Source organism: Sesamum indicum, linkage group LG2 (assembly GCF_026168435.1).
Source record: "Sesamum indicum cultivar Baizhima isolate 11 linkage group LG2, ASM2616843v1, whole genome shotgun sequence".
Classification (NCBI taxonomy): domain Eukaryota; kingdom Viridiplantae; phylum Streptophyta; class Magnoliopsida; order Lamiales; family Pedaliaceae; genus Sesamum; species Sesamum indicum.
In genome coordinates, this window is record NC_142658.1 from 13962707 (window position 1) to 13978000 (window position 15294).

Consider the following 15294-nt stretch of genomic DNA (forward strand, 5'->3'; position numbering starts at 1 on the left):
CTAAGATTTATTAAATTAAAATATTAAAGATACTTCCTAAGGAAAACTTATATGTGAAAATTTATTCGGTGAGGGGATGCCCTCTTGGGGTAGAGCTTATCTAATGAGGGCGATGCCCCCTTGGTATAGGATCTTTTGAGGAGGATGTCTGCCTGGGGGGTAGGGCTTATTTTGGGAAGGATGCCCTCCTGCTCTTCTAGAGGGACGTCCTGCACATTAAAATTGAATTAGTATGAATATTAGAATTAAGAAATGATAATGATGGGGCCGTTAAAGTTGGGCCTTGAACAGAGGTAGTAATCAGTTGCAAGAGGTCCTCTAATGTGAAGGGACCGCCCTTTTGGGAGAGTCCTCCAAGGAGGTGTGGACTCCTTCCATTGTTCTCACGTCTTCAACTTTGTGTTTCCCACAGACGGCGCCAATGATGGATTCAAAAAAAGTACGCATCCAATTTATATGGACTATGTTAAAAACTTGGGCCAAAGAAAATGCAAATCCTGAAGGAAAGACCTGCAAAAAAGGCGTTGACACTCCGACGCCCGAATTAGTATCGGATTTAGGAGAAAAATAATCGTAAGAAATAAAATATAATAAAAAATCAGATAGAGTAAGTAATTTTATGAGAGAAAATCCTGCTAAGAGTGCAATTCTAATGCTAAAGTAAGAATAGAGAGTGATTTTCCATATTTTGGAGGGTATCCCCATTTAGGGACTAAAGGTATCCTGTTGGGGGACTCAAGGTGTCCCTATTAGAGGACTGCACCTGTATATATAAATGGGGCGTCTCCCTAGGATGAGACTCGTGCACCTCCTTTATTCTCAGAAAAAGAGGGCGAAATATATGAAGGTAAGGTAGGAATCGATCTTACCTTCAGCTTATCAGCTCACAACACGTCTTTGCCTACTGGAGGACTCCTTTCATGCGAGAAGTCCTATTTTGCAGGCACTCCTTCTAGGTTTAGGATTCTTGGGTCTTGGGAGCGCCTCCCTTCTCCTCGATTGTCCTAGTTGCTAGGGAGGGTCCTCCGAGGGCTGATGTGGTCCAATGTGCATGTTGACCTTGGAGTTGATTAGATGTCATGTGGGAGAGTTAGCCACCACGTGTGTGGGTCTTTTCGGTTGAATATTTATTAGGCTTTGATCATAATCCGAGTAGGGGGATGTTTTCAACCTCCTCCCTTTGCCAATCTATTTTTTGGGGGGCACCCGCGAAGGCCGCTTGCCAAGCCCTCTTGGGCTTCTCATTTCTTTCTTCTTTTTGGATTGCTTGAATATTTTAGGATCAACCTATTTTTATGCACATCACATATAATATTAATAAAAAAATATTAAAAAACATAAAAAAGTGCCAAATGGGAAGGGGAGGGGGCGAAGCGGAATGCTGGGGGAGGGGAAGGGGGCGACGATGGGATGTTGGAGGAGGGGGGTAACGATGATTAGGGGGGAGGTGGTCTGCGAGGGAGCGGGATGGGTGCTGGCGACGACAGAGGGAGGGGGATTGGGCTATACATACATGTATATATAATATATATTATCTATATATATTACATATATTGCAAATATATATTTTAAATTTTTGTATATAAATTATATATGTAAATTAAATCTAGACCGTTGATTTAGAAGATAAGATGTCAACCGTTAATTTAAATGATTTTATATGAACCATAAATTATTACAGATGTAATATGAACCGTTAATTTATGTTAGATAAGATCAAATTATTGTAAGAAAACGATACAAAAAAATAATTTGAAAAAAAAAAAAGAAAAATAGGCGCCTGTATGACACTACTCCCATGAGGGGCGGTACTTTGACCATTTTTATTAAAATACAGGAGGTAAATTGCTTATTTGTTTAACCTAAGGAGAAGGATTGCTATTTTCCCATAACACAAGAGGATAGCATTTTTCCCATTTTTTAACGTATGAGACTAGTAATGAAAATTCCATAAATAAAAAAAATAAAAATTTCATAACTAGTAAACGGGAAGTGCATTGAACCTAAGATATGGGATAAAAAATACAGTGAGAGTACTATTTAACTAATTTAAAATATAACTCTAACTAACATTATATTGACCGTAAAACCTCGATCTTTAATACTTGTATAAGACCTCATTTGCTGGTAGCTTTTCATTTCTTAGAAAATTATATTAATATTTGAATAGTTAATGCATTGATAGTCCCATTTTGGTTATCACAGTTGACGAAGACTTAACGCACCCCATTTGTAGGCGAATACGAAGCAATTAATGGCCAGCAAACGTAGAAAAAATTGGGAGAACATCCTTTTTCTGCTCTCATTATCAATGCTAATGTCCAAACAAAGCATTTAACGTTGTATCTGTCAACTTTCCATCATCTACGAAAACATACAAGAATGATGATATATGGTTACTTTGTTATATATATGGTATTAGAAAATTCTTGCTCCTACAATAAAAAAAAATTAATTATTTCCTATAATATTAATGGTTAGATCTTAAAAATCATAGCAAAATAACAATATCTACCACGATCCTGCAAAATTAATAAAAAAATTTAAGTTTTAACTACGATTGATCAAGATTCGCTATGTTGTTACCAATATATATATGGCTAGAGAATTTGCCATGGCTTTTATAGCTGTAGCAAATATTTTGGTCTCGCTTGCAAAAACAACAATTAATAATTATTGTACAATTATGATTAATTGGTATATTGTAGGATTGTTTTACTTTGAACTGTATTAACCTTAGTAGGAAGTCAAATTTCTCAAACACAACTATAATCCTTGAGAAATGATCTAACAGATGAATTCGCAAGTAAAGCTTCTTTGACAAAATGCATATATATATATATATATATATACGTATATTCATATATATTTTCATGTATATCAGAAATTAATAAAAGGCACGAAATAGTATTCCTGTGGGCGTTTTCTTAATAATGTACGTAAAATAAATTTTTGGTGTTTTCCCGTACATGCGTTAATTATAATATTATTAGCAAAAAAATATAAGCAATTCTTTTATAATATTTTAAATGAGCAAATTAGTTTTTGATAAAAAAAAAATTATATTTTTGTGTTTTTAAAATGTAGTAATTTAATACCCCTATATTTTTCGAAATGAAGTAATTTACCTCCATAGATATGGAGGTAAAGTGCTTTATTTTAAAAAACACAGGGGAATAAACTACTATTATTTATTTATAAGAGGTAATATGATTATTTGTAATATCACAGAAAAATAAATTATATTAAATCCAATATTATTATGACTATTTATATATGTACGACTTCAAATTAAAAAAATATATATTAGGTGTTGTGATTGTGTTAGTTAAATTTCGCAGAAATAGCTTTTGCACCTTTCCAACTGATTAAAACCCTTTCAAGACTTTCTTGTGAAGAAATTTCCATACATTTAAGTCATAATTGATTAATTGGATTCTTTTGAAAATAGTAAACAGTTTTGACATCATCATAGGAGTTTCCTAATTGTTTCCCTCGACACAATTAAGAAAAACAAATAAAAGTAAACGATGTCGTGTCTGAGAAATAATGTTCGTATTGAATGAGTGAAAGCTACGGAACATACAAGATGACGATTTAAGATATACTTATACATAAGAAAACAATAATAAGATGCATGACGACCATTTATTATTTAATTACATATTTTATATTAATTGATTAGTAGCCTAGTATTAAATATTTTTATGTGTCCGTTAGCGCCATACACTATCAAAAAATGAATTATTCCTTACACTATATCTAAACTACTACCATTTGAACATTCTAGTAAATTAATAGTATCTATCAGGTGCGGCAAAAAAAATTGATGCAAAATTTAAATTTTGATAATGGTTAATCAACATTTGTCATCATAAAATCTATAGTCAAAATATTTGTCATAGTTTTTTACTGTAGCTAATGTTTTGACAAACTTGCGAAAACAACGATTAATAATCACAGGTAGAAGTATTCACCATGATTTTTTTTTTATTTTTAATTATGATAATTCACCGTAACAAAAAAGACATTTCTTATAGTGAGACGAATTGAAGAAGTTGTCACGAGAGTTGCTATTGTTGTGACAATCCAAAATTGGTTTTTTTTTTTTTTTTTATGATGGTTTGGTAAGTATAAACATATGACGTAAGAAATAAGATGGTTAAAACATAAGTCCATCTAGACAACAACATATATCCCAGCGTAATTGCTGTCAAAATTTATATCTAACATATATGTACTGATTACGTTATATACATGTTAGATTGTAGAGTGCTGAAGTGAAATTCTTTAGGATTACTAACCTCTAGCCATACTATTTCAAACGAAAATCTATAACAAAACCCGAAAGACTGCAAACAAATTGATGTTGGATTCTTATGAAATTTAGTGCAATCAAATCAATGGTGTACCTTCTTCACGATCGCAGGATTTCAGGGGTCCCAAGCCCCATACCTTGTTTTTCATAGAAAACTCCATGAAAAAATCCAATGTTAGATTCTCTACTTCTCATGGCTTGTGAAAATGTTTCATATCATTTTCGACTCCAATATTATAATCAGACTCTTGTAGGTATACCATATAGTCACTAGAAATTGCCGATCTCTTCATCCGAGTAGATCTTCTTAATATTGCATCAACATTCTCTAGAAGAGCTTGTTGATCAAGTGGTTGTTGTACATTTTTCGGTATATGTGGAACAATGGGATCTACTGGTTGATGATAATCAACTTGTTAAACGGTTTGGATTGGTTCTTCAACACGTGTTTGAACTGTAGGAATATTGTGGATTACAACAATCAATCTATTACTTGAAGTGGAAGGTTGAGATTCTGAATTATCGACATTAGATCTTATGCTCAATTCTTTCTCACTCTCACTAATCAAGTCATCCTCAAGAAACTTCGTATTTCTTGATTCCACAATCCTAGTGCTATTTGATGGGTAATAAAATCTGTACCCCTTAGACCTTTTAGCATATCTGACGACATACCCACTAATGGTCTTTGTGTCCAACTTCTTTGCTTGTGGATTGTAAACTCTCACCTCATATGGACATCCCCAAATTTGTACATGCCTCAAACTCGGCTTCCAACCTTTAAATAGCTTAAATGGTGTCTTAGAGACAATCTTGATTTGGAACTTGATTTAATATGTACACAATCGTTTTGAGAACTTTAGTCCATAAGAACTTAGGAAGTTTGGAGCCAGCCATCATGCTCTGCACCATGTCAAATAATGTTTGGTTTTTTCCTTTGGCTGCACCATTCTGATCCGGAGAACTAAGAATGGTGTATTGAGCAACATTACCTTGCTCTGCCAGAAAAATTTGCAAAATGACCATGTGCCTGTCCACCTTCAGTATATCTATTGAAGTACTCACCACCGCTATCTGACCTCTCAATTTTAATTCGTGTATTACATTTTTCTCTACTTCTATTTTGAAACCTTAGAAGCATCCAGTGCTTCAGCCTTATATTCAAGGAAGTAGATTCACATGTAACGTGAGTAGCCATTAATAAAGGTAATAAAGTAACTTCAACCATACGAGTCCAAGTTCGGACAACAAATATCCATATGTATGATTTTCACTAAGTTTGAGCACCTTTTGGCACCTTTCTTTGACACATTGGTTTGCTTCCCTTAATGCAGTCCACAAGTTTCAAAATCAGTAAAATCTAGAGTATTGCACGCCATCATTTACTAAATTCTTAATTCTCTTTATAGAAATATGTCCCAATCTCTGGTGCCATAAAACAAAGGAATCCTCATTAATAACACATTTTTTAAATGCCAGTATTATCATCAACATGCAATATGTAAAATACATCACTTTAAAAATTAATATGGTAAAGACCATTAAACAATGTTCAATTCCCAACAAGATGAGTATTATAAAATAAAGTAACACCATCTCAAAAGTTAAAGGAATATCCATAAGTACAAGTTTTGAAACTAAAATCAAATTTCTAAAGAAATTTGGAATGTAAAAGTATTTTCCAGTACTAAAACAAAGACGCTATCAAGAACTAGTTTACATGTTCCAATAGCCTTTACACGTGAACCCATCTTGTTTCCTGAATAGATGCAGCATTCACTTTCCATTGGCTTTCTTAAAATTTTCAAACCCTGCAAAGAGTTTGTGACATGGATTGTAGAACCAAAATTAATCCACTATGTGTTATGACAAATATCAACCATATTGGATTCATAACAAATATAAAAAAGTTGATTACCTTTCTTTTCAAGTCAAATCTTGAATTTAGGACAGTTATTCTTTATGTGTCCCTTCATGTTACAAAAAAAACACTTGGACACTCCTTAATTTCACCATAAGGAGGTATTTTTGCCTTCTCCTTTCCTTTGACGTGATCTGTATTCTTTCCTTATATAGTCAAATGCATGCTTTCCCCAGCCTCAATAGAAAATCTCCCTTCCTCTTGCACACACATGGTCATAAGTTCATTGATTGACCATTTATACTTATGTGTGTCGTAAGAGATTTTGAAAGGAGCATATTGAGAAGGCAAAATTTTCAAAATGTAGTGTACAAGAAAAGATTCAGGCATATCAACTTCAAGAGACTTTAATTGAGCCAAATGTCCCTCATTTGCATAATGTGCTCACATACACCATTCAAATCAGTGAGTCTTTTAAAAGTAAATCTCATAATCAGGGTGCTGGCAAGTGTTTTATCTGAAGACACGAACTGGTCATCCATGGCCTTCAGCAACTCAGATATTATTATGTTGATCAATTGACCCCCAAATACTAGCCGAGATTTTAGTCTCTATGAACATCACACTGAGGAGATTAGATTGTTCCACATTTCATAAAAATCAAGCTCTTCCAGCTGGCTAGTTTCAGTAATGGGAGCAGATTCATTTTTCTATATAGCATAATCAATATCCATGTTTCAGAAATGAAAAAGAATTCTTTCGTTCCATACTTCATAGTGATCAAAGAAATTTATAGGTTGAAAGACTGCAACACAATATACATGCTATGTTACAAATAGAGACAACAAACTTAATCATGTCTTACCAATGTAAAACACGTGATAAATGAATCAATAGCAATAATGGCCTGTGGACTAAATTCCTGACTTGTTGATTTATATGTATTTATGATGAAACTATCAAGTTACACTCCATTTCTCAATCCTTGTGGGTAAATCAAGAGCATAACAAAATATTTCATCCTAATTAATCATACAAGTGCAATAAAATTCCTGCGGAATGATCTCATTGCTCTGAATATGAATAAATCACAATTAATGCCCTTTTACTATATATGTGATCTTGAATGCTCGAAGCATAAATATAAATTAAAGATGTTGTGACTAGTCTTTAATCAATAAAAATACAGATCACAAGGCATTAAACTCCATGAATCATTTTGAGTAAAAACTTTATAACAGTTATATGCACAACAAATGCCATCATACATATATTCTAAAAGCATGATAAATAACTGATATTTTCAATGACAGAATTATACATATAACTTTTCAATTCCCAAGATACTAGCATCAATCTTAAATCAAGACAGAGATAAAGCATGCTCTGATACCAAATGTAAGCATAAACATATGACATAAGAAACAAGATCGTCAAAAGATAAATCATTCTAAACAAGCAGCATATATCCAAACATAATTGCTATCAAAATTTATATCTGTCATATATGTAGTAGTTACTTTATATACATGTTAGATTGTACACTATGGAAGCGAAATTCTTTAGAATTACTAACCTCCAGCCATTGATTCAAATGCAAATTTATAACAAAATCCAATAGATTGCAGAAAAATTGATGTTGTATTCTTTTGAAATCTAGTGTAATCAAATCGATGGATTGTCTTCTCCACTATCGCAGGATTTCAGGGGACCTAAGCCTCAAATCATGTTTTTCATAGAAAATTCCATAAAAAAATCCAATATTTTTTCATAAAACATGTGTCATGTGTATTTAATTGGCGGTTACTGAAAGTTGCATAAGTTGGATAGTTGACCACATAAACAAAACTGTCATGCAAAAATAAGCCATAGCCATGACTTATCAGAATTGTGCAAGACAGAGAGCACAAATATGACAAATCGTGGCCATGGCTTATTAGACGTTCGCTGGATAGAGAATGGCCGTGTGATAAGCCGTGGCCATGACTATCTCATGTCCGCTCTGACTTCAGAATAACATACCAAAACTATATGTCCAATAGGTTTGATTCGATTAAACGATAAAACTAATCATTATTACATTATTTAGTGATTATATATTAAATTTTTATTCGAATGTTACAAGTTCGAATCTCATTAAAAATACATAGTTTGTTAGTTTAGTGAGTATTACGTGAACGTTACATAGCCAACTTATATAGTGACTGATATCTAGTTAAATTTTGGAAAAGTAGGGTTAATTTGGTCCTTGGGAAATTGAAGTCCATTCAAGGCTTGTAAGAAAGTAGAATATATTCAAGTCATCATTAATTGATAGAATTCCTTGGAAGGGTTAAACATGACTTCAAGTCTTCAACTAAGTCGAAGTTTAATTATATTTGAAGTAGTTCTTACAAAATTGTTCATATGACTTAAATGTTAGAGTACTTAATTACATGGGATAGTTGACAAAGATCCTTGTAGGAAACTTCCTGGGAAAAGCTGGGGACCGATACTGGGAATCTCTTGTAATTTATTGCAAGATGAGAGGGATGTAAGAAATTTTGAAATAATAATTATTTTTTTTTTCCTATCTAGAAGTTAATGCTATAATGATAGATAAATAGATGTAAAAAGAAAAATTAATGATGAGGTTGAGGGCCGGTAAATAAATTTGAAATTATGAGTTCGATATCCAACAAATATGCTATTATTTTTCACTTGATATAAGTTTACTTTAATTAGTATTTGTCTCACTTAATATAAATTTATTATAATAAATATTTATTTCATTTAATATGAATTTATTATAATTTATTTATTAATTTATTATAATATGATTAATTTATTGCTCAAATCGATATATTGGTGAGTTATAACAATGATGTAAATGCAAAATGACTTAATCGATTCAAGCAAAAAGAAATAGGTTTGTCAAGGACTTGACTCAAAATGAATTTGCTGCGCCCAAAAGAAATAGGCTTAAGCCCACGATAACTAAAACTATACTCACTTTCTTTTTTTCTATTATAAAATTTTTGTTGAAATTAACTTCTAATACTTTAGAATATAAAATATGCATATATAAATTTATAAAAAAGAATAATCTTCCAATATTTTTCCATGTCATATTTATAAAATTAAGGTAGTCTTATATTTCAAAAGTATATATCTAAATATTTAAAATTCTAATCAAGTCTAACAAGTCCAACGAGTTGGCTTTGGATTCGAAATGAGCTGGGTCCTAATTCTAGGGTCCAAAATAATGTTGGTGGATCATGTCTCGAGTTTTGGCAACCTCATCCCCGGTATCCGATTTTTTGTCATGTCTATATTTTAAACCCTTTTATGATCATAATGATTTTCTTTTATTGTCATCAACTATTTCAATTATTTTCTAATGTGCCCTGTCACTAAAAAAATTCCAACTACTGTGTACTCATGCAAAAGCCAAGTAGCTTTATGCATTGCCCGTTTGGTCCTACGATTGAGTAGATCAGACCCATGTTTTGAACACAGAAATAATATTGTACCGTTTGACTCCTATTTTAGTAATCACTTTCAATATTAAATCCATCAAAACTATATTTCAATAAAAGTTATAAATTAATTTTCTATTTAGTTTTTTATTATACCTATTAAGTAACTTCGGCAAAATTCTGTTTTTAGTCTGTAGAATTCTAAAAACTCCATTGCACAAATGCACAGAAAAACAGAGATAGTAGAGAAACCATATTTCTGAGAAGGTCTCGAAAAAGAATCAGTTTACAAGAATGGAGCTAGTGTGTTAAATAAGTTTGAGAAGATGAAATTAACTAACTAACAGACACCTGTTGCTTCTAACTTACAGAGACGCTGAGTCAGCTGCCACATGTCACAGCTCTAACTAAAAGAAACGTAAAACAGAAAGAACAGAAACGTAACAGCAGAAGTGCGACTTTAAGACAGAGTCTTCTTCTTCAGCCATCTCTTGCGTCTATTAGCGGTGAACCTGAATTGGCTGCTGCAGTCTTCAACATCCCCCCCTCAAGATGGACTTGAGGAAAGGAGGACAAGCCCATCTTGGACAGCATATTGCTAAAGACAGAGGCAGGGAGGAGTTTAGTGAACAAATATGCAAGCTGGCAGCGACTGGAAACATGAGAAGGCAGAATGAAACCGGCCTTGAAATGATCCCGAACCAAATGGCAATCAATTTCCAGGTGCTTGGTGCGTTCGTGGAAAACTGGGTTAGCCACAATGTGCAGGGCGGCTTGGTTGTCACAGTCAAGAGGAATCGGAGTAGAAACGGGAACACAAAGGTCCTGAAGAAGATACGAAATCCAGCGGAGTTCACAAGCAGTGGTACCAAGACTTCGATATTCCGCTTCAGCAGTGGATCGAGCAACCGTAGTCTGTTTCTTTGTCTTCCATGAAACAAGAGAATCACCCAAAAAAATGCAGTATCCAGTTAAGGAGCGCCTAGAGTCGACGCAATTCGCCCAATCAGCGTCACAGTAAGCTTTGAGCTGAAAAGATGAAGAAGCAGGGAAGAAAATGCCTCGGTCAGAATTTCCCTTAAGGTATCGCACCAAGTGTAAGGCCGCATCCATATGTTCTTGGCCAGGATTGTTAACAAATTAACTAAGTTCTTGGGCGGCAAACGATACATCAGGGCGAGTGAAATCGAGGTACAACAATCGTCCAACCAAGCGTCGATAGGACTCAGGGTTCAACAACGGAGATGAGGTGTGAGCAGACAGTTTGATTCCTAGAGGAAGTGGGGTAGAAGCCATCTTGGATGATGATAGACCAACATCTGAAATAATGTCGCGAATGTATTTGTGCTGGGTGATGGAAATACCTGCAGTGGAACGTGCAATCTCCAATCCGAGAAAATACTTGGCTGCACCAAGGTCTTTGATTGTGAAAGCCTTGTCCAGGAAAACCTTGGCATCGTGAATGGCATCTTCACAAGGGCCTGTCAGCAACACATCATCCACATAGACAAGAAGCATAAGAGGACCTGCTGAAGAATGTTTAACAAACAAACAGAAATCGTTAGAAGACTGTGAAAAGCCATATTTGAGCAGAGAAGAAGTAAGCTCGATGTTCCACTGTCTGGACGCCTGTTTCAACCCGTACAGTGAATGTTTCAATCTGCAAACTTTCCCAACAGAAACAGGGTAGCCATCAGGAGCTTTCATGTAAATCACTTCATCAAGAAATCCGTGAAGAAAGGCGTTATTTATATCAATTTGGTCGATTGGCCATGAATGACTAGAAGCCACAGCAAACAATAAGCGAACTGTGACTACTTTGGCCACAGGAGAAAATCGATCAAAATAGTCCACGCCCTCGACTTGATTATAGCCCTTCGCCACCAAACGAGCTTTATATCGGTCTACCATACCATCAGGCTTGAGTTTCACTTTAAAGACCCATTTGCTACCAATTGCATGCTGCCCAGGTGGGAGATCCACAACATCACAAGTCTCATTTTGTTCCAATGCATTCAGTTCATCTCGCATCGCCTGTTCCCACTCCACCTTTCCTTGAGCCTGCAAATAAGTCCTTGGTTCGTGGACAGTAGACAGAGCAGCCAAAAACTCAACATGTGAGGTGCTAAGAGCAAAGGAAGGGTTAGTAGGGACACTAGAAGTAAAGTGACAATGAAAATCACTAAGCCAAGTGGGAGGTCTAGTGTGACGTTGTGATCGCCGTGGGGCAGAAACAGAAGGAGAAGGTAAATGAGCTGGAGTTAGTGCACTGGAGATGTTAATGTCTGTGGAATTAGTAGGTGGGAGTGAACTTTCAGTATTAGGAGAGATAGGAGAATCAGGAATTGGATTAGGGATAGGAACAGATGGAGAAATAGAGGTGGTGAGTGACTGATATGGAAAGATATGCTCATGAAAAACGACATCACGAGACACAAGAACAACATGATTGTCTAAATCATACAATTTATATCCCTTTTGTCCTGGTATATAACCAATAAAAATGCATCGAAAAGCCCTTTGATCAAACTTATTTTTATGCGGAGTTACATTAGAGGCAAAACAAAGGCATCCGAAGGTCTTAAGGTTAGCATAAGAGGGAGGTCTGTTGTGAAGTATTTCGAAAGGGGATTTTCAATGAAGAGAGGGCAAAAGCAATCTATTGATAATGTGAGTGGCGGTGAGAATGGACTCAGCCCAAAAAGAACGAGGCAAGCTCGACTCAAACATAAGGGCACGGGCTACTTGAAGCAAGTGTCTATGTTTGCGTTCAACGGTTCCGTTTTGCTGAGGGGTGTATGCACAGCTTTTTTTGGTGTATAATCCCATGGGATTGGAATAAGGTTTGGTAGGCAAGACTCATAAATTCTGAGCCATTGTCAGTGCGAATTGCTTTAACTTTTGAATCAAATTGAGTATGTGCTTTGGCAAGGAAGGATGATAAAAGTTGTAGTCTTTGTGACTTATGTTGAATGAGAAAGGTCCATGTGGTTTTGGAGTAGTCATCAACAATGGTTAAAATATAATGAGAACCAGATAAGGAAGGCTGTCTATATGGACCCCAAATATCGACGTGGATTAAATCAAACACATGACTAGAAACAGAGTTGCTTAAAGGGAATGCACTTCTTGTTTGTTTGGCTAATGGACACACCGAACATATTACATCATCCTTAAATTGGGGAATGTTAAGTACAGAAATGTGCTTAAGTACTAAGGGACTAGAGTGGCCCAATCTTTTATGCCACAACGCATACAAAGTTTAAATAGCTGAAAAACAAGTGGAATCAGTACTACATTTTTTAGGAACAGAATGAGGGTAAAACGACTTATCATCTAGAATGTAGAGCTTGCCTAGTTGAGTCCCTAAAGCCAGAATGCGTTTAGTCTTCAGGTCCTGCAAAAGGCATGAAGAAGTGAGGAAAATGAAGCTAACGGAATGAGTTTTACACAGCTGCGATATAGAGAGGAGGTTGTATTTGAAGCTGGGAATAAGAAGTACATGCGTCAGAGTAAGAGTGGATGTAAGATTGATATCACCAACCTTCGTTGCTAGTGAACTGCTGCCATCAGGAAAGGTTACAGTAATAGGTTGGTTTAAAGAATGCAAAGAACAAAACATGCTCTCATCACCACACATATGATTCGTGGCTCCTGTGTCTACGATCCAGTACCTTGAACTTAAACATGTTGAGACAGATTTTTTCACCATACCTGCCATTTCATCAGCATGGGCAAAATGAACCCTCACTGGATCTGAAGGTGCTCTATTTTGAATGAGTTTCAAAGCCTCTACAAGATCTGCAATTTGAATGTTCCCAACTCCTGTCTCTGTAGTCGCAGTTTCCACTGTATGTTGTTGATCGAGGTCCCCCACAGCATAAGCCCTTCCTCCAGCTGCACTTTTCTTCCTCTGATCGTTCAAGTCCTTGTACCAATCAGGGATTCCATGAATTTTAAAGCATGAATCCCTGTTGTGCCCAGATTTATGACAATGATTGCAAAACAGATTTCTCCTATCCATTGATCCTTTGCGCTTCACATAATACCTTTGTCCCAAATTTTCCTTTGATCCAAAATTTCTGCTCATCATAGCAGAATCACTAGCATCTGTAAATCCCAAATTCACTTGGCGTTGCCTTTCAACTCTTAGAACCATCGAATAGGCTTTATTCACATGTGGTAGTGGATCAAGAACTAGAATCTGGTTTCGAATGTTATCGTATGATTCGTTTAAACCCATAAGAAACTGCATCAGTTGGTTGGCCTCTGTTTGATCAACTTTGGTCTTGTTGCAGCCACACGTACATTTTCCACAGGTACACATTGCAGGCGGCATCAAGCAGACAAGTTCGTCCCACAGTTGTTTTAGATTTGTGTAATATGTTGTCACACTAAGGTTGCCCTGAGTCATGGAACCAATCCCACGCTGTATTTTGTACAACAACGGCCCATCACATTCCCCATATCGCGCCTCAAGCTCCAACCATAGAGCTCTCGCAGAAGATGCATACAAATAAGCATTGACAATGTCTTTTGAGATAGCATTAAGTATCCATGTTCTTACCATTGAATCAACAACTCGCCACTGTCGAAAATCTACTGAATCTTCAGCTGGTTTCTCATAAGTGCCATCTATATACCCGATTTTATCGCGCCCTTCCAAAGCGATGCGGACGGATCTGCTCCATGAAAGCCAGTTGCCGCCGTTTAGCGGCGCTGAAATCATCACTATCCCTTGGTGATCAGGTACTTGTACTCGTGTACGGTTGAATTCACTACCAAAATTGGTACCTACACCAGATATATCTGGTGCAACCATCAAAGGATTCGCCATGGATTATTAAAAAAAACTCGATTGTATTGATGATTGAAAATATGCAGAGACCATCAAGGTGATGGCTCTGATACCATGTAGAATTCTAAAAACTCCATTTCACAAATGCACAGAAAAAACAGAGACAATAGAGAAACCATATTTCTGAGAAGGTCTCGAAAAAGAATCAGTTTACAAGAATGGAGCTAGTGTGTTAAATAAGTTTGAGAAGATGAAATTAACTAACTAACAGACACCTGTTGCTTCTAACTTACAGAGACGCTGAGTCAGCTACCACATGTCACAGCCATAAATTTTGCAGCTTGATCGTTATCACCTTCTCATGTCCTCCACATTGAATTTTCAGAATTTGCTATGCCTCTTTTGGATTTTGGCACTAGTAACACATGAAAGAATTGATCGGCTCACTCCTTGGTGCATAAAAGACAAGGTTTTTGCATCCTTTGTCTTGTTCTTTTTATGCTCTTTTTTCCATGCATTTGTAGATACAACTACTTCCTCGAAAGTATGAGAAATAAATCCCTCTTCAACAATATCCTAAAGTTCATGTGATATGAACTGAGTCTTCATAAGAACACTCTATAATTCGTAATCCTAGCCAACGAAGATAGGAATTCCTTTTTGGGAATATGCGAATGCAAGCTCTTAGTTGCTTGAAGATGCCATAAAAACAGGATGGAGTAATCCGAACCAAGGGTGGCTCTAATACTGCAAATATGTTGGGAACTTTCTAGTAATAGTGGAGAGTTATTGGAGATGGAAACTATTGTAGATATTGGAGAGGCTTTGTACTTCTAATATTTTTTATTCATTGCCATAC

The 15294-nt window shown here is 35.6% G+C and overlaps 1 protein-coding gene across 1 annotated transcript; it reads right to left on the reverse strand.

Annotated features, from left to right (window-relative positions):
• Nucleotides 1-10777: 10777 nt before the first annotated feature.
• LOC148789203 (uncharacterized) lies at nucleotides 10778-14474 on the reverse strand. Its single transcript, XM_088877912.1, has 2 exons — nucleotides 12992-14474; nucleotides 10778-12120 (listed from the first exon to the last, which is right to left on the reverse strand). Exons 1-2 carry the CDS (start codon nucleotides 14472-14474, stop codon nucleotides 10778-10780), a joined length of 2826 nt encoding a protein of 941 aa, XP_088734038.1.
• Between the last annotated feature and the right edge of the window lie 820 nt (nucleotides 14475-15294).

Excerpts from the sequence above, each read along its gene's own strand:
- LOC148789203 (XM_088877912.1), bottom strand. The coding sequence starts at position 14,474 with ATGGCGAATCCTTTGATGGTTGCACCAGATATATCTGGTGTAGGTACC. Across the intron at positions 12,121-12,991 it reads GGCTTTAGGGACTCAACTAG|GACAAAAGGGATATAAATTG; the intron begins GCAAGCTCTACA and ends GTTATATACCAG.